Genomic DNA, 20,545 nt, shown 5'->3' with positions numbered 1-20,545 from the left:
CATAAATGTAATACTTCATTTAGCATTACAGTACATAAAATAAGAGCTTCTGTGCTAATGATACTCATTTTCATAAATATGCAGAATGCTACTGAAAATGTAGTCTGCTGCACCAGGTAATAATGTATCAACAGATCTTGCAGGAGAAATTAGGTCCTGGTTGCCATTTGGTATATTAGGCATTGTCTAACTAAATGGTCGAAATGTAGCCACCTGTATTAGGAGGCTCTGCTATTATTCTGGCTAGTACAGAAATTGCTTTCCTTCTTTAGACGTGCTCAGAAACTCCAGATGCAACAAAAGGACTCTGAAACAACATCATTTTCTGCACACATCTCAGATTTTGAACCCCCAGCCCTTTGTTAGGTATCATTTGACCTAAAAATATCTAAAAGTATCTAACAATAACCAGGCGTCTTTATTTTTGCCATGGAAAAACACTACCACAACCACATTTTGGAAAGACTGAATCCTTATTAGTTTGTAAGTGAAGTACCATATTTCAGAACAGAATTTATGGTTACAAATCACAACTGGAAATAGTGCATGCCAGCAGTTTACACTCAGTAACCTAAATTTGCCAGGTAATTAATTTGCACTAGTAAGAATAGAGTTACAAATTATACTGTTACACATTAAATGCTCTTAGAAATCTAAGTGTCTTTGTAACCTCTGCTCTATCAGACCTTGTTTCAAAATTTTCAGTTTTATGAATTGGGAATTATTAGCAAAACACGTCAAACAACTATTGAGAAGTAAGACTGGAATTACAGAAGAAGCATATTTACTACCAACTGTTTTATAATTAATGGCATTCATTAGTATTCCTTGGATAGAAAAATCAATGTATAGGAACTGTCACCTGTTGAAATGGTATCTAACACGATAAACACATAGTATCACAAGGGTTTGGAACACCAGCAAACTTCTCATGTCTACTTCCAAAATATAAAACACCAATTACAAAGTTTCTAGAAAACCTGGAAAAATATTAAGCTTTTCTGTATGGAAAAAAAAAAAAAAAGAGGAAAGCAAAAACATTAGATGGACACATATGCTTACCCCTCTTTCATGTCATTAATAGGAAGTGGAACTCGCCCGCCCCTGTCAAGGGCCGAAGTAATGTTTATAGCGTTCAAGCGTTCTGGCTGCCACACATTTTTCACTGCTCCAAGAAAGTCACCAAGAACTTCACTTGCTAACATTTCTTCTACGTTCATATTCCTTATGAAGAACTCCGCTTGATACGGTAAAGGAAAATCTAGTTGTGATGAGAAAAGAAGAGTTTTGCCTTTAACAGAGGCTTCATAACAAAGAATCTGAAGTAATGATTAATGTAATACCCAAGATGGATACACCTTTCCAAAATTCTTGTATTTGAACAAGGTCATTCTGAACCTAATGTGATGATGCTGAACTAAATAGCTAGTACCATTAGCTGTTCCTTAGGCTGGAAACCATTGGCAAAGTCCATTTGAAAAGACAGGGTGGGGGGATCAAATTAATGAAAAAAAGCAGACAGACTTTTTTAATGAGTAACAGTCCTACTTGATAGAATTAATCCTGATAAAAATAACAAAATTGGACCAAAACAGGGATAATTCCCTTTCTTCCCTTTTGTGCCCCTATATCTGGCTTGATATATTGGCAGATTAACTATTTTACAGTATTCTTCATCCTAAAAGAACAGGAGCCTATAAAATAGTTTGGCTTATACAGTACAAAACAACAAGCTATTTTCTGTACATACCTTCTGCTGACATGATATTAATGACCAAATTATGTCTTGCTGTCTCAAAGGTACGCCTGTTATATGCAGTGATCTAGAGGCAAAAAGATATGAAAATATGAAAATCAGGTAAATGAAATCTCAATGAAAATTCAAACAATCATTTAGAAATACCTATCACCTTTTAAATGTGTAGCCTCTTTATTTCGAACTGTAAGAACACTCATTCATTAATATAAAATTTGAAATGGAAGATCAGTTTATTTGATGCAGTACTACCTTCAAGTCAGGGTCCTGGAATTTTCTTAATCAATCTATAGCCAAATACAATTATCCAAGGGATATATATATGAAAATAATATATTGTGGTCCAGACAGAAGTGTTCTGCCATGCATGTGTATCCTTCCTTTTCTGCTATCTTTGATTTAAGAACGACTACAAGCAACGACTGGTTTCTCTACAACCCTGTCCACCCTCCAGCCCCCCTCCATCAATACTAGAAGATCTACATTCCTTGATTGCTCCTAGGGAACTAAACTAGATGGAGATATTTAAAGGAAAGAGTGTCAGGATCCCAGCAATTCTAATCTGTGGGACTGGGGTTTGGTTTTAGCCCCAGTGAAGTCATAGTCTATGAACAGATTCACAAGCATTGTCCCAGCACAAGGAGATTATTAAAAAAAATGGAATCTTTAACTGTAGGGGAACTGAAAACTAGTAGGTAGATGCAATACCTATGAATTCTTTTTTGAAACTTATGCCTTCGTGATCAAATTACAAAAGGATACCAATCTTATAGCTTAAATGTATAGGATGCCTGAAATGCTCACTTGTGGTTACTCCTCAGAAGTGACTGTACTCCAAAGTTGCACTATGATTAAGTGATCATTCACATTATTTTCCCTACTACATTTTTTCCTGAGAAGTAATAAATCTTTCATGAAACAAACTGAAAAAGACTAACTCTCTTCCTAATTTTAAACTTTAGTTCATTCATTTCAGGGGCAAAGGAGGGGCAGAGGAGTGTCAGTAGTCATAGAAATATGTTGCTTCCCAGCAAATGGAGCAACAAACCATTGTGATGTTGATTTAAACAAAGAGAAGTAACATACGTTGCACTTTTAAGGGTAAGTAAAAAGGAAAAATGCTTAGGAATATCTTCTGCAGGTTCAATTAAGTACAGAGGAAAAGCATACCTGGCACAATTACATCGTACATAACGTAATTTCATTATAAAATTAGTAGAAAATAAATTTGAGATTTTTCCAGTTCTTGATTCTGTTAATTTTCCAAAGGTTTGCTTCAACCTCCAAAAGTCTAACTCTCTGGTTGTATAACCTCTATACAGGAGCATGACAGTACCCACTCCAAGTCTGCACCTCAGCAGTGAGCATTGCCAGTGCGGAACATGCACCTGTACCAATAATGACAGCGGTGGCGATTATCTCTGTACTGAACAGTCCTGCAAGCACAAACTGTCTTTGCACAGCTTTCAAAGGAGTCTGAGCTCAAGAAAGCTCTATTGCAGTGCTATGCATAACGTTAGGCTCTTCTAATCACAACGTCTCCTCCAATTGATTGACCTACCCATGACATCACCTCACGAATTATGACTGGAGTTATATTCAGGCTGGGAATTTACAAACACACCTCTCAGATGGCACTTGGGAAGTGGATCAAGTGCAATCTGACCTCCTCACATACTACAGAATGAATTCAAAAGCCACATCTGAGAGTGGGATTGCAAGGGAATTAATTTGTATGCTAGGCAAGATTTAGTTCAAATATAGGCTTGGGGTCACGCTTAGAATGGAGGTCTCAATGTACATCCTAGAATCTAAAAGCACTTGCCACTTAAAAAAGGGCAACTGAAAATAATGGTTTCCTCTACAGAAAGCTAAGCTGAGTCTGCAAGTACTTCTGCACATGATTAATTTTACAGATTAGTGATTAGTCCTGCTGAAGTCAAAAGTGAGCCATGTATACAAAATTAAGCATGGGTAAAATTATCTACGGTATAAATTAACATTTAGAGATGTCATTCTTGAGGAAGAAAAACTGTAGCAATTGCAATTTAGAAAAAAAAAACCCTCATCAAAGGTTTAAGACAAATGGACTGCTGAAGCAGCAAAGTGGCTGGAGTGACTTAATAAGCAGATTTCTGCTTAATGCTGTGACCCTCACGGTGTCTGAGTCAATCTGCTGTCTATGATATACATGGCAAAAAATACAGTCCTTTCTCCATTTCAACTGCTGCTCAATGAATAATTAGTGCTTCTAAGTATTTGGATAGCTAGTTGTCAAAAATAAAGTAGTGGGATTTGTCATTGTTACACTTACAAGAATAGAACTAAAAACATTTAAGTGCTAATTAAAATAAACTGTATCAATAAACATTCAGAAAGAACCAGGGAATATTTGACGAAAAATAACTTTTAAAAAAAAAAGAACACTAAAAACCCCAAACCTTTTTATTAACTAAGCGCTGTATTTTCCAGTGGGGAGAACCCATATTTATGGTTGAATGTTACAAAGTTCAGAATTCAGCTATTCTTCAAGTACAGCTGTTTACAAAGTTTTCTGCCATGTATTTTCAACAAAACTTTAATATATTCATAATTGACTGAAATGAAATGAATCTTAGCAAGGTCAAGAATCAAAAGGCGTTGCATCTCAGAATACTAACCTTAATTGGTTATTGGTATTTACTAATTATGTATAAAAAGTAAAATATGAAATGTCATACAGCCTGGATTTTACCTTAAGAGGATATGATGATACTTAAGAGAAAATGTTAATGTTGCAGGTCCCTGTTCTTGCCTTATAATCTTTTTTCTTTTAACTAACTTTTTGAAAATAAGAGGCAATACTTGTTGACAGTTTCAAATCTTATACTCTAAAACAAAATATATCTTTTCAACTTTCAAAAGCAAATACCTCAATGATGGTTGGCTTGCCCACATTCTCTACAGTTGGTGAGCCATACAACACTCCATCACTGTATGGAGTCCTTTGTATGTAGCGTAGCCATCCAGGTCTGTCAGGGTAACCCATTAAATTGGTATTAAATGTTATAGGATCATTACTTATTTCACCTAGATAAGAAAAATTATATTAGAATATTTACAAGAAAATGCTATATGCTTTGATTTTGACGTTTCTATCAGAAAGTCTTATTCTGACTTCAAGCTTTGTAAATTTTTCCAAAAAGCAAAAAAAAAAATATTGCTAACCTATATCATATCAGAAATATGTAAACTCCTACTTAGTACTTTCAAGTACCAAGAAATTCGTATTTGAGAAGCGTAACTAACTGCAGAGATGAACGCACTGGTACTCCTAGAGCTCTGGCTGAGTGCTCATGCTCATCAACTAATAGGTCTGACTTTCAGAGCTCAGTTCCACCTAGAACTGAAGCATCTAACCTCCCTTCTGACGACAGCACAAAGGTCTCAGTCCTTCAATTCCAGAATAACTTTCTTTTTTTATTTCTGTTTTTAATGATAGCTCCAGAGACTCAGTGCACCCAGGATGACTGTAAAGAGTGGCTGTGTAATCACCAATGCCTGAAAGCTTCTGTTAGCATCAGGATATATACACAGGTCTTCAGCACTAACACCCTTGCAGTAATTTCTCTTTAGAGAAAAAATTAATTCAAGAAAGGACTACAGACTCCTGCAAAATCACTCCACTGCTGGCTTATAAAACCAACGGGCCAGGTGCAATCTCTAAAAGCCTCCCAAGTCAAACCAGTGCAACAGTTCTTGTGGGTCTTATTGATCTTACAGTCTGGATTTGACTTGTTTATTTGAGCTTTTGTAAGCGTAGTCAGGCATACCTAAGCACTATTAGATCCTCACTGTTGAGGCATGAACACCACCCAGCTGAAGCACAGAACACACGCAAATCCATTAAGCCTGTGCAGACACCTCTGCACTGTGCTCCTCTAACTCAGCTTGGAAATGGCAACAGCAGCCATTGTAGGACAAGTGACAAGAGAAGGTAACAGACAGGCTGGCACTGAAGGGAGAAACTGAGTCCAGTGAAGAGGGAGTGGCTCTTCTCTCCTCCAGAGAGGAAAAAAGAAACCGAGACGTGTTGCCAAGGGGTAACTAGGTTTCAGATACGCATTTACACATCTGGCTGCAGATAAAAGGGACCCAGAGCCACAACAAAACAGCATCAGGGTGCAATATAACTTTCCAGGTTCCTCCCATCTATGTGCCAAAATTGGGAGAAAACTGGGACAGAGGCAAACCCCACTCTGCCAGTCACAGGAATTGAAGTGTCAGGTACACCTGGCAGGAAAAACATTTTTTAAGAAGAGCAAATTTTTTAGAACAGTTGGTTTTATTCATTAAAAAATTCAACCAATGCTAACAGAAGCTTATTTTTTCTTTAAAGCACGTTTTCAAAATAGTACTCTCGAGTCAATTCAAAAACTTATTAATGAAACCAGTTTTATGTGTGTGCTGTACACATATTATAGGTTTTTCCTATTTTATAGGAAAACAAGATAATTATATAATTAGGATATATTTATATATTTATTCCTTTTAATTGTCAATAAACATATGGGGCACAATGTCCTCTCCTCCTCTTCCCACCCTCTAGATTGCTTACACATATTCTAACCTAATGATTGATCCTTTAGCTTTACCTTAGCGTACATCAAAACATCGTATTTAGGAAATCACAATGAAAGAAATCACAATGAAATCAAAACGATAGAAAACATCATTACATAGTATCGTATTTGATTTAATCTCCTATTTTGCCTCAAGTTTACTATATGCTTTCAAAGTGCTCCTGTATATAGCCTGATGCACAGTCTGAAACAGTGATCAGATATTTGCATTTTTAACAGGCATAATTATTCAATGGCCACAATTTCATATTTAACACAGAATTAAAGGAAACATATATTTCCTAATCTTAGATACGTCTTATTAGCCTTCCCATACTGTTAAGTACATTTATCACGATACACAATTATATGCAGCTTTCACAAATGATGATAACAAAACACAACATTTTAAACTTGTAGGACCACATATTTTATTTCATTTGAAGATATTTCAATAAAAACTAAAAACCGTCCTTTGTACGTTATGTGCTAAAGTGCATGGTATGCTAAATAGACTTGAGTTTTCTAAAACTCTTTTTTTTTTCCCCCTACATTTTTATATAATACAGAATATCATAGCATCCCATACCAGGCTTTGGGTAAGGAGGAAACTCCCCCTTAAAGTACTCTCTCTCCAAAACATGAACAAAAAGAACTCCAGCAGAAGGGTATACATTCCGATCAGAGTGCACCTTAGACAGAATCGTGTACACTGAAAAGCAGAAGGAAAGATAAGAGATAGAAAAAAAGCAAAAATGAGACATGCTCTAGATAACACAGCATGCATTTCAACAGCAGTGTGGGCATCATGGAGAAGGAAAGCAACAAATATTAGATACCTGTTAATAACTGTTTTATAAGGTTGCACAGACTTAAGAACAGAATGCAGAGCAAACTCCCTCCTTCCCCAAAAGGATCCCTTCCAGCATTGCTATAAACAAAACCAGCCACATTAGGATACCAGAAGTTGTACAAGCTCTTTATTTTTATTGCAATTACCAAAAAAAAAAAAAAAAGAGGAAGGCTATTGTAGGTTTATAGTTAGTTTATTTGTAGTATTACATGAATAAAAATACATTAAATGAACAATACAATCATGTTTACTTGATATTCTACATAAAAATAAGGAGTATGAGGAATACAGAGGAACCTTAGTAATCAATGGTTCTGATTCCTCATCCAGTGAGGAATGGAAGTGGTGTATTTTTCAGTTCTTGCTTCTTGACAAAACAATTCACTTCAGCTGAGGATTTCTAAGAGTTCTTAAAGCTAGACTTTGTTAGACCAGCAGGTTTGGATAACATACATTGAAAGATTTGGTTAGAAAGCTCATTACTGAAGACATTGTGCTTGTGTTGTAGGATAAAACAGAAGGACATGAGTAATTATATGGCAGCCAGGTGTCACCGATTCCAAACAAAAAAACGAAGCCATATTTTACAGGACTTGGAATTAAAAATTTAAAGGAAACAATTCAGAACAACCAACATATGCAAAAGCAATAAGATATATTTCATCTAGTGACAAGTTTAGTTGATAAAGGCAAATCTTGTTTAGGGATAACATGTGATGCAGTACTATTTACACATTTTAATGAATTAGAAGAATAAAATCATTAGGATACGTTAAATGGATAAGAAACCACTTCATTGACAAGTTTCAAAACTTAAGTATAAATGAAGCATACTGATCTACTAGGTGTTTATCAAGGTGTCCTAACAGGACTGACTGTCTTATTACTGTTCCGCATTACTAATGAATTCTAAGTCAATGCCCTAAAAGAATCAATCACTGCTGATAAACTCTGACAATGAGATGCGGGTTATACAGGCAGTAAACAAAGATAAGAGATCACCAATACAGAGACAAACAGCTACCCAACTCGCTCACTTGCTTGCTAAACTACAAGAAACTTTATGAGAAGCCACATCTTTGAACAGAGACTACAGGCCGTACAGCATAAAGGTCCCATCACAGAGACTCTGACAGAGACTTCAGAGTCCTTGTAACAAACTCCTAGGAACAAAGTTCTATCTCTGAGAAGATAAAAGGGCTCACTTCAACACTTGGATCAATAAGCAAGATACACTTGAAATGTGGATCAAGCTCATGTAATTTTCTAATCCTGGTATGATTTCTCCAGCCTTCTCATTACGCCAACCCGCTTACTCGAGATCCGCTTAAAAAGCCACTGTTAATTAGGCATTAATCACAGACATTCCATCCCTCGCACCACGTACTCTGTGTGGAATCTATCTCAATTTTAGATGCCTACAGAAACAACATCCACAACTGAGTTAGTCAGGCTCCTTTTATAGTCAGTGGAGAAGAAACAGATGCTTCTAAGGGTTGATTAATTTGATTTCTCCTGTAAAATGAGATGAATCATGTCCTAGATTCCTGACTACACATACTAGGTCTCTGCTGACAGCAGAGGTAGCTGAGAGAAGATGCAGACATCTGTAATGTAGACCTCTACATTTCGTTAGCTACTTCCCACTCTTCAAGCCTGACATTGCAGAACAGTAGTGTCAAGCTCTGGATATACTATCGATCACATTTCACAGAAGTTGCATTATCCCACTTTTGGAAGCCACTTTTAACGCAGCACTGAACAGAATATCCACTTAATAATTGTACTTTAAAGATAAAATTAAAATTTATGCTGAAATTTAAATAGTTTATTACAGTTTTGTGTAGTTAATAAATCAGCTAGCGTAATTTTAATTACATAGTCTAATTTAAGTACAGAAGCTATTTGATTTGTATAATTAAAATTAGTATACCGATGACCCAAAAAACTTTTGCACTTATTTCTATGAATGAGCTGTAAATAGAACAAGTAAACTAATTAATTTCCCTTAAAATATTTTCAAGAAAATCTAAAAAATTTAATTCTAACATTAATAGAGCAGAAAAGCTAGCAAAATCCATGGTGGCTGAAATGAATCAAGTATCTATAAAATTGTAATTTTCCATTTCTGATACTTTGACTCTACAATGACAATCCATTTCAGGAAGAGCAGTGAAAAAGTAATGTATATCTTCTCCATAAGCAATAGATTTAGAAAGGAAGAAGGATCCAGCAATTTAAAAACAATAACATGTAACATATTTCTTTTGTCTGTTAGAGGAAATCTATTGCCACCACTAAATGCCTGCCCATTCCTAGCAATGAGACAGTTGCTGAAGTAAGCAAACCAGGATTTCATGCAGATATACAACAGTCATCTTGGTGAAGTCTAAAAACGCCTCTCTCAGCAGGAAAAAACCCACAAACCTATTTTATGTTATAATGACAAATGGATTGTAATGACACGAATATGGAAACTATGAATTCAAAAGTTCTCGCCCCCCCTCAAAAGAGAATTCTTTTTCCCCGTGAAGTTCCTTCAAAATCAGAAGGAAAATCATGAGTCTTCAGCCCACTACAGCAATCACTGCTTTTCAATAACAAAATAAGTGAAATGCTATTTTCTTCGGAAGCTTTAAAACTCACATTTATTTTCACAAGACTTCCTGAGACTGAATCATCTTAGGTGATCTAGGGATGAAATCGAATAGACTTACCAATTTCTAGATTCTAATTCAATACAGCAGACTGCCAGATGTGAACTGCCTGGGCAAATTCCCTGTGGTAGGAAAAAACCTCATGGACTGTGAAAGGCTTCTGTAAAACTGATCACAGGAAAAAGATCTTAGCTACGTAGGGTCACAACAGTTCCCTGCTAGGAAAAAAAGACAGTTTCAGCTACCTCGACAGCACTGTTTTGTTCTTTCTTGTTTCCAGATCCCTTGGAGGACCTTGTGTAGATGCCAAGATATAACTGTACAGAAAGGCATGAAGTTCCATAAACCAGGAAATGAGTAAATTAAATGGGAACTGAAGGCTGGAAAACACACATCGCTCTTTCTGAAACATGTACAGAAAGTGTCCCAGCTGTTCTTCTTGTAGGTCTTGGACATGGGCACAGCCAGGAATTCAGCTGGGATTATATCAGCCTCCAACCCAGAGCCCATTATCAGATGCAAATGACCACTGTCTCCAGAAATTTCACATTTACCATGTCGATTGAAGCCTGTATGTTTATGATGTTCAGAAAAAAAATTCACCTGGAAATATTTTCTGGGAATGTCAATGGGTTATCTCCCCATCTAGTTTTAGCAGACGAAGGACAATCCCAGAAGTAACTTGATTTGGGGGGCAATAAAGATTGCCTGCCTTGATGGGCAAAGCCCTTTGATCAGTGCAAAGCCCTTCCTCAGCTACTGTACCATAGCTACAATATCCTCTGCATACTTGCAAAAACAACGCTAAAATAATCCTTTTAAGTGTGCATTTGAAAAATTTTTTTATGTTGTTACAGACAAGTTATTGTATTAAGCAAACCGCAGAGGTATCTCCAAGCAACCAGCCGTGATAAGAAACTGTGCAATATTAGGTTTATAAACAGCCATTATTTCAAGCAAAGCTATACGAACAGGAAAAGTTGGGAAAGACTCAAAAAGACACGCAGGTCTGTGAATGTTTAAAAGGTTGAAGAAATGTAAAATTTTCCAAATTACTTACCTTGAAAAAGCACTTTAGCCCTAAAACAAGGACATGACTGAAAAAGCAAGAATAATATTAAAAGCAGATTTGACTGAAACAACATGGGATTTAAATTTACAACCTAAACTCACCATTCTTCTCAACAGCCTTTTTTCTGCTGATAATATAACTGTGGGCTCGCTTAGTCGTCCAGTTAACTGTTCCATTATTGCCATCAGCAGAGCTTAACAAAAAAGCTTTTCAGAATAAAACAAACGCAAAAAAAAAATTAGTTAGATGAACTCTCATGAACCAAGTATCAGATGGGATCAGATACCTTCTAAACCAGGTTTTGGTTTTAGTCAGAGTTTAGGAACCTCAGGTTAAAAAATAGGTGGTGTCTGATCTGTATGTATAAATATATCTTGCTGATAGTCACCTTTTTAACATTTGTTTTTCCAAACAAGTTAAGTTTGCACTAAGTGCTTGAGCCCCTGCAAATGCTTCTGCTGATGTAATTGTAGTGACAATAAAGATGACTAACATTCTCTGATATTGCACTGGCGAAACCTCACATAAAGGCAAAACCATATTTTAAGTTACTTTCACTGGCATAATATATTTTGGCCAAAGTAGGGAAAGTAATACAAGCAAGAGCACAACTTTTTTTTTAATATAAAGCTGCTTTGTTGATATAAAGACACATGGGGCTGATCACCTTGCCACACATGCTTAACTAGTAATCAGTTTTGGAAGAAGAACCAGTAAAAATGGTCATTTTTCACCCCATGCAGTCACAACGCAGCTTGAGAACAGCTGAATCAGTGCAGCTGAAGGTGCAAGGCTTAAATAGGGTGAGGAACAAATGATTACAGCATACAGAAAGTAACTTGGAGCTGCTCCATTTCACCAGCAGCAGAATTGCCTTAGAAAGCTCCCTCCTCACCTCCCACTACTTGTTCTTTTGTTCCCTTTCCTCTGTGACGAATAATAGAAATATCAGCTGTTTATATAGTTACATGCCAACGGAAAGTACAGAGGGAAGGAATTGCAGTCAGATTCTACAAATGGGAAAGTGGCCATAATACACAGTCTTTTTATTTAAGATAGTTTGGGAGTGAGAATTCATGCCAAACCTCTGTTAAAAGATGGTATCAGATTAGCACCTTAATCTCCTTGTAAAAACAGCAGTTATCAGAAACAAACAAGTAGCGGTACTTGTTCAGATACACCAGGAAGATATGAGTAGTTATTGGCAAACACTCAAAACATACAAATATCATTTACACTAGAAAATTAAACACCTGTGGAAACTTCTGCTGACATAGTTACGCCAGTCAGCTATTACACTACTGATATCACATTCTCCAAACAGAGTTTAGGAGGCCCAACAGGTCTGGCTTAAGCAGTAGTCACAATACACAAATAACAAATCCATGCATGCAAGTGAGACATTTATTAAGAATAATCTACTCACAGCACCTAAAACTGAATTGGAGGTGAAATATAACAAAAAAATTATGGGCTTAAGTTACCACACCAACAAAGTAACATTTCTGAAGTACGAATCTGTTACATTTCTTTAGATGTTCAATATATACAAAGGGTTTGATTGAATAAAAAGGCATTATTCACATCAAGTTTTATATCTTCCTTGCAAGGACAACTTTCTCCCTGCTGAACTGATCTGCAGGCTTTGTAAATTTTAATATAACACCGTCCTAGGGATTATCCAACTCAATACCACATATGACCTTTACTGTAAATTTCTATAATCCTTGGAACAATCAAGAAATTCCAAAAAGGTAAAATAAAGTTGTTACAATATTTTGGGGAAATCAGAGGCTTGCTGGCAACAAACTAGCACCAAGAAAAACAATTAATAGAAAATCTGATTACTGAATTATTAAATGGAGGAGACTATACTTATCACAGTCAACCAGGATTTAATGCATCTTTTCTGACACTTGATGAGCTCACAAGTTTTTTCTGTTAAATACAGCAATAACAGCTTTTTAACCGTAAATATACCCTGCATCACCTAGCACTGTGAGAAACTAGATACTAAGTAATTCTAGCATATTTAAATGGAATTAAAAAAAAAAAAGATGGGTTCCAAGATGTATTTTTAAATACAATTTATCAATGTCTTTGATTTGGGTTCATAAGTTATGCTAGGTATAGCTATGGAGATTAAAAGAGGTTACCTATCCACTTCTTCACCCTACACTTCACTTCACAGGGGAACTGGAAAAGCAACCACTGTGCCTGTTTTCAGATCCTAGGGTTTACAGTATGATGTTTTAATATAAACATATATCCCCATCTACGTGATTTCAAATGACAGGTGTGAAATGAAACAGTGCAAGAGCATCAATGCTCATTCAACAGCTTTCACCACAGGAATGGCAGTCTCAAGCAAGAGAATGGACCTACTAGACAGTTAATTTGTTAGATTTCTAATAAGCCTCACAAGGTTTTAGCACTGGTCTATGCAATCTGACTATGCATATACATAGATATATGTATGTATATAATGATAAAATCTGCAGGTAAAAAACAAAGGCAAGGAGATGATAAATAATGGAGATGATATGCCACTAACACAGAACAGTCTGTGTTGTTTAGCAAAAAGGTGAACAGTGATGTGCACGTCAATAGAATAAAATGTAAACGCACGCCCAAGAACAAAGGCGTGCCACACGTGCACCACAGAGCAGGCACTTCAGGGACACTGAACTTGGATAAAAAAACAGGGAGATGTGTCAGATAATAACTGGCTGAACAGAAGCTTTCAGCAGGAGGGTGGTTAGAACGGCTGACAGCTGAACAGCAACATCAAGGAGGAGCAGGAAGAGTTTATTTTTGTCCTTGACACAGATTCGATCACTGCTCAAGAGATGTGACTATTACTGACATAGGACCTTCAAGAAATATAGTGACAACATGAAGAAAGATCAGAGAAAATCTGTGAATATGATTAAAGGATGACAAAAAAGGTCTTATACTACAGAATGCAAGGATTCAAATTATACATTTTATCAAAGAGACAGTTTAGCATTAATTTAATCAGCCCTGTATTCATGCTGAAAAAATGTTAATACTGTCAGGATTTTCATCTTGTTACATGTTGTCACAGTTGCTGGAGCATCCAGTGCTTGTAACAGCAGGAGTAACTCACAGCTCTGCGCCTAGGACTTGAAGTACACACCCAGGCAAAGTATATCTACACTGTTTGCATTTTTCTTTTAAAAAATGATATTTTATTTAATTAATATTTATTTTTATTTGCCTTTAATTATTATTTTATTCTTTAATATGTTTCTCTTACTATAGTAGTATAATTTTATAGATATATAAATTTTATATAAATATTTTAATATATTTTTATAAAATTATACTAATAAAATATTATATAATTATACAATAAAATATATAAAATATATGTACAATTTTATATAAAAATTTAAATATATTTAATATTTTACATCATTTTCCTTTTTAATTATGTTTTGTAGGTTTTATGTAAAGGTTTTGAGTATTAATATTTAAGGACAGAATATTTAACAGAGAAGATACCCATTACAGTCTCTGCCTACCTCGCAATCCAAAAAGGACCTAGGTATCATAGACCAACTTCACCTTCTTCATTTCTTTACTTAGAGTCGAACATCCACACAGCATCCTGCACCCTCACCTATCCTCCTTATTGCTTCTTTGAAGTAGGATCTCAAGCCCACCCTTCCCACCACTACTGCAGCACACAGCTCCATCTCTCAAAACCCATCCTTCTCCCTCTCTCTCACACCTTCTCCCAGGACCATGACCTAAGCACGTGCACATTACCTGCATGCCACAAACTTGGCTCCTTACTTTCTTACTACACAACCCTGCTCCAAAAAACTACTCTCGCAGCCTTCCACTGCATATCCTATCTGGCTCAGAGCCCTTCCTGCATCCTGATCTGGAAAGCACAGGTCCACACACAGCACAAGTTTCCAACACGCCACTGAGAAATGCAGAGGTGAACAGCCAGAAGGTGACACCACCGAGATACAACAAAACACCATCCAAAGCAACCATATGCATCAAAGTGCTTAGCCCACAGCGCAGATCAGAGTTTGCATCCAGCAGTTACTGAGGACCCACTGACATCTGCACACAGATATTTGCTCTGTGGGTCACATCATCCACTAGCAAAGGCAGAAGTTGCACCACCACCTACTCTCCCTCTTCTTCCATACTCCACACCCATTCCTTTTACCCAATATGCAGTACATAAGCAACCATCCCTGTAATTGTACTACTAATTAAAGTGGATTCTCTCAGTGGAAATTCACATGAAGACTAGGTATTTCCTAACAGATAAGATTCTCTTCAACTACAGCTTCTATATAAGAAATAAGAATTAACTTGTGTAACTTCTCCACTGTGGATTGCTCAGATCTCTCTGCACTCCATTTATTTTAACTATATAAAAGTTCAAACTCAGAAATGTTTCTAAGCTCTACGCTTGCTCATCTTTGTTCATTTGTAGGTAATGGTTTTCCTACCTGTTTCTGTGCCACCCACTGTTTACTGTAACATCTGTATACTTCTCCAAGATCATTCGAGAAAAGTAACTGAATAAAGCATTTTGTTAGTCTCGCCAAGAAATTTCAGCATTTGCATACTTGGGAATGCTGCAAATTATATACTGGGAGAATAAAAACCTTATGCTTTATTAATAGTAACATTTACCCACCAGCATTCTCCCTCCTACTGCAGGTCTGACAAGAGAATTAAGTTAGATAAGCTCTTCCATGAAGGTGAAAAAAACTTCGCTAGTTCCTGTGGTCCAGCCCCAAGACCATGGTGTAACCAAGGGCCATGGTCAGGTCACCCTGGAGGCCTGGTGTTTCAGGATGCCCCCTGTATTTTTATCATGTCTTGATACAAGTATCCCTGCAATTATATCACACATTTCTGAGGTGGATAAGGATTTAAAAGACTAAGGGAATCCAGAAAAGTCATAGATTTCAAGACACTTGAGACGTCTGTCTGATCACCAGATTGTTAACTTCTCATCTTTGTGGCTTGGACTGTCACTAAAAATAATTTACATTTAAAAGGCATTTTGGTGGTTTGTGTTGCAACTGTAACAATATTTAGACACAGTCTATGTTTATGTAAATACATATTTTTAGTATACATAGTGAGCACCATAACCATGCTATTAACAGAACAATGTCTACTTTCAACCTATGTACCACGTTCATGCTAATTACAACACAGCAATACTTATCAGTGAACACTGAAATCTGTACCTTCAGCTCTCCATCTGTGGCACCCTGGTTTGCACTGAACACACTTCAGCAAGACAGCGATGCAAGAACTTTCCTCAGGTTGGAGCACTTCTTCGTGCTACTACTTGCCTGAAAAGCAGTTTTACTTTGGTGGCTGCAACTCCTGAAGAACTTCATTGAAATTCTAACCAAATCTAAAATAACACTAAGGAGCAAAAATAAGCCTCTCTTTACATACTAGAAGTTACATCTAGAGGATTACTTCCTGCTGTAAAGTTGACTTCTTTTTGTCTGGCTTTAGGACCTCTAAAATGTCTCCATGAAAACGATACTATCCATAAATAATGTGCTTCTGTAATGAAAAGCACACTAAGGGAATGACTAGCTTTTCCCTCCTATAATTACTTACTTCAAGCGAGTACTTACTGACAATAGATTTTATTTATTGATCTGGCTCAGATTAGTACCAAGACTTGGCAAACACCATCTTCACAGGCAGAGATTCAGAGCTCTGTATGAAGAAAAACTGTTTCTTTGTCCTAATGGCTGCATCCACAAAAGAAAAAAAGGGCAGGTACACTGCAGTATTAGTGCAAACACTAAAAGAGCAGATCATCTGTGAAATGTTCTACCTCCCTCTGTGTGTGTGGCTGAGAAGCTGTGAACAGGACGAGACAGGGATGTAATTCAGTCTCCTAAATACCCATCCTGGTCTGGGATTTCACAGTTGTTATAAACTAGGATATATTTACAGCTCTGCTGAAAGGTGGGGATTCCCAGCACATTCTTGGCCACTTAGCACACACCAGTGTAAATGATCCCATGCCAGTCCAGGACAGTAAACTGATTTCAGCGCACAATTTTTGTTTGTGGACGGAGTAGTTTTCAGCCAGATGACCCAATTCACAGTATCACTGTACGAGTTATTCAGTGCCCACAGGAAAAATGCCTGGCTATGGAAGGGCAGGAGAAAGTTCTCTGGCAGCAATGCAGCTTTATGACAAATTAATGTGACCACGTAATCACAGCTTCCCAAGTCAGAACTAATGAGCTCCTTCGCTATTTTGACTCCATTGTACAGAAGGGAGAATAAGTCTTACTTGCACTACAACCCCCTATTCCTGGGATAAAACAGGGGCTCTGTGGACAACACAGACACTGACAAAGTGTAGAAATATAACACAACAACTACAAAATGGCCACAGGCATTCACACAACATTTTGATGAACATTTTCTCTACAGAAGCAGAATATGGAAGCAATTCATTGGTCTGCAAACTCTAACATGGCAGGTACTGGACACTCCTGCTAGTTTAATCTAGTAAACGTCTGCCATACCTGTTACTGTGAAGCTAAAGTCAAAGGACTACCTAGTTTGTATTAGAAATGTTTAACTCTAAACGTAACTTCTCAGAACGTCAAGTCACATTTTCTTCTAGTGGTGGAGAAAATTACCATTAGCTAGTGTTTGAGATTCAGCACTTTCAATAATATAATAGCTCCCTAGGAGCAAGTGTTGGATTCTGAGATCACTCTTACAGACTTTAGCTTCTTAAATATCTTGAAATTCCTGGATTTTGAGTTAATGTTTTGCCCTGCATAGAGCAGGGAGGAGCATAGGCAGCATACAATAACGCTGACTTATAACAGCAAACATCATCTTACAGAAAGCGTTTTAAGTATTTGTTTCATACAACTTCAGGAAGTGTAAAAAGCGTAAGTCAAGCTCCTCCTTAATCTCTATTAGTAGAGGAAAGCTCAATGAAATCTATTTACAGATGTTGCGCTACTTCTTATGTTCTATTTTGTCTCTAAGATGCCTTTTGCTTGGTTAAGTCATGCTTCAGCACTGTAGTCTACTTAAGAATAGGATGCAAAAAGAAAGGATATTTATGCAGGGCTGTGGATCACCTCAGAGCTTGTAGTCCAGGTTGGAATTTCTTTCACGTGGTCACAGTTGACATGTCAAGCTCTGGGAAAGCAAGAAGATGCTACCATAAAAACAATGGGGTTTGTTTCGAGGTTTGGTTTGTTGTTTTTTTCTTAAGGAGGGGCAGGGGTGAGCTCAACTGAGCTCCTGAGACAGTTCGCACCATTCAGCTTTTATGAACTGTCTTGTACCTGAATTCAGATCAAAGAAATACTACAAAACTCCACCAAGATGAAGAATAAATCATAGAATCATAGCCTATGTCAAGCTGGAAGGGACCCAAAAAGATCATCAGGTCCAACTCACTACTCCTCGCAAGACTACCTGAAACTAAACCATATGACTAACAGCATGGTCCAGATGCTCCTTGAACTCTGACAGGCTTGGTGTCATGATCACTTCCCTGGGGAACTTGTTCCAGTGACCCATGACCCTTTCAATGAAGAGCCATTTCCTAATGTCCAATCTGAACTTCCCCCAACACAGCTTCATTCCACCTCCTCATGTCCTACTACTGGTCCTCAGAGAAAGGAGATCAGTGCCTTCCCCCCTCTCCAATGTCCCTCAAATGTTATATAGGTATCACTTAAGAGAACTTAACTGAACTTAAGTTCATGCTTCCTTTTTTACATTAGTCTCAAGCTGTGCATTCTGCTGCTTTAACTAATGAAATCCAACAGAATCAAGCTTAAAAAGGTCTGATTTTAACTTGGAAAAGTTAAGACTAGAAAACCTTAAGATCTCTCCCCTTAGCATGTAGCCCACAACTCAACTTCTAGAAGCTCATGTCAGTTGAACTTTTTTCTAAACTTAATGTCTGAGTTGATATTGAAGGCTTATCCTAAGACTGTCCTAGTTGTTTCTTGGTTGCTGTCAGACAACTTGGGAGAGGGAGACAGAAGAAGTCAGAAGAATTTCCACGTCAGGGGAGAGCAGTATCTCATACCTAAAAAATGCAAAGTTTTATCCACACATTGAACTACTTGATGCTCAGGTGCTAACTGCATCTTTAACATTTCCAATGCCTCCTGTCCCTTCTGCTGTCAGCATCCTATGACAAGTATGGCCATACACTTAAGAGAAGTATACCTAGATGTTACCAGAGAAGACACGAGCAGACTTTAAACGACATACCCCTGACCTCTCAGGCTGCGAAACTGCAGAATCATAGAATGGTTTGGGTTGGAAAGGACCTTAAAGATCATCTAGTTCCAAACCCCCTGCCATGGGGGCCACCCCCCACTACATCAGGCTGCCCAACTCTCCATCCAACCTAGCCTTGAACACCTCCAGCGATGGGGCATCCACAACTTCCCTGGGCAATCTGTGCCAGTGCCTCACCACCCTCATAGTGAAGAAATTCCTCCTTATGTCCAGTCTAAATCTGTCCCACTCCAGTTTATACCCGTTCCCCCTCGTCGTATCACTACAAGCCGCTGTAAACAGTCCCTTCCCCAGCTTTCTTGTAGCCCCTTCAGGTAGTGGAAGATCACTATAAGGTCTGCTCGGAGCCTTCTCTTCTCCTTAAATAACCTAAAGAACTCGATTTCCTGCCGTCAAGATGCCCTCAGGCCGGCACACTCTCCCGAGGGCCCCACGCTGCGGCCGCCGCCGTCCCCCGGCTCCTTCGCTGTGAAGAACCGCGGCGGTGCGAAACCCGCTGAGCGATTCCAGGCACCGGGGCAGGACTCAAGACTTCTTCTGTAGCCTTAACTGCCACAGTTCGACCAAGAGATGGGAAACAATTTTCGTGGAGAAGGGGGGGGGGGGGGGGGGGGAGAGAGGGGAGAGGAATACGGCAGCCCCCCCTCCATTCTCCGAGCAGGGGCGAGGCCAGGGCGGCTCGAAGGGGCGGCGGCAGAGGGGCCCGCGCGTCGCGACCGACCTGTGAGCAGGAGGGTGGCGAGGGCGCCCCCGCCGCGTGGACACGGCCCCGCCGGGCGGCACAGCATCGCTCCTCGGTGCTCCGCCGTCTCCTCCCGCCGCCGCCGCCGCATCCTCAGCGCCACCACCCGCCCCGCCCCGTCACGGTCGCCAGGCAGCGCCGCGGGGCATGACGGGAGGCTGCCATGTTGGGGGGCGCGGGACACGTGATCGCGGGGCGGGGGTGGGTGGTGCCAGTCCGAATCACTACCCCTCTGTCTCCTTCAGGCCCAGTTGCTGCGCCGGGGCTTCCCTGCTCATCGCCCTGCCCCAGTCCTTGTCCCTGCAATACCAAATATGCCGGCAAATAAACTCTTAAGACTGGTTTTGAAGTTTTATAAATCAAGCATCCTTTATCAGGCCTGGGCAACACGAGGGAGCGATCTCCGTCAGTCATGTGCCGCCAGAAAAAGCTGGTTGCAGAATGTATTTCCCACTTAGGTGCATACATATAAATTTCCCCAGAAATCTTATGCATGTGCTATTACTCTCCAAGGACTAATTCTAATGTTACTGTGA

At 38.5% G+C, this 20,545-nt stretch overlaps 1 protein-coding gene across 6 annotated transcripts in view; it reads right to left on the bottom strand.

Annotated features, from left to right (window-relative positions):
* The window catches only part of SGCE (sarcoglycan epsilon), a 31,167-nt gene extending 10,986 nt beyond the window's left edge, over positions 1 to 20,181 (bottom strand). Inside the window, exons 1-6 of one of the 6 annotated variants that reach the window (XM_054057247.1) lie at positions 19,989 to 20,181; positions 11,041 to 11,145; positions 6,947 to 7,069; positions 4,668 to 4,825; positions 1,751 to 1,823; positions 1,063 to 1,261 (exon numbers count right to left, since the gene is read on the bottom strand). In XM_054057247.1, coding sequence (XP_053913222.1) covers positions 1,063 to 1,261; positions 1,751 to 1,823; positions 4,668 to 4,825; positions 6,947 to 7,069; positions 11,041 to 11,145; positions 19,989 to 20,100 — 770 coding nt within the window. In that variant the 5' untranslated portion in view covers positions 20,101 to 20,181. The remainder of the gene's footprint in view (positions 1 to 1,062; positions 1,262 to 1,750; positions 1,824 to 4,667; positions 4,826 to 6,946; positions 7,070 to 11,040; positions 11,146 to 19,988) is intronic. The other 5 variants (XM_054057249.1, XM_054057248.1, XM_054057251.1 and 2 more) reach the window with 5 other exon arrangements.
* Between the last annotated feature and the right edge of the window lie 364 nt (positions 20,182 to 20,545).

This window comes from Cuculus canorus, chromosome 2, assembly GCF_017976375.1.
Source record: "Cuculus canorus isolate bCucCan1 chromosome 2, bCucCan1.pri, whole genome shotgun sequence".
Taxonomy (NCBI): domain Eukaryota; kingdom Metazoa; phylum Chordata; class Aves; order Cuculiformes; family Cuculidae; genus Cuculus; species Cuculus canorus.
The sequence above is the reverse complement of the archived record's forward strand: the minus strand, read 5'-3'. Positions and strand labels throughout refer to the sequence as shown.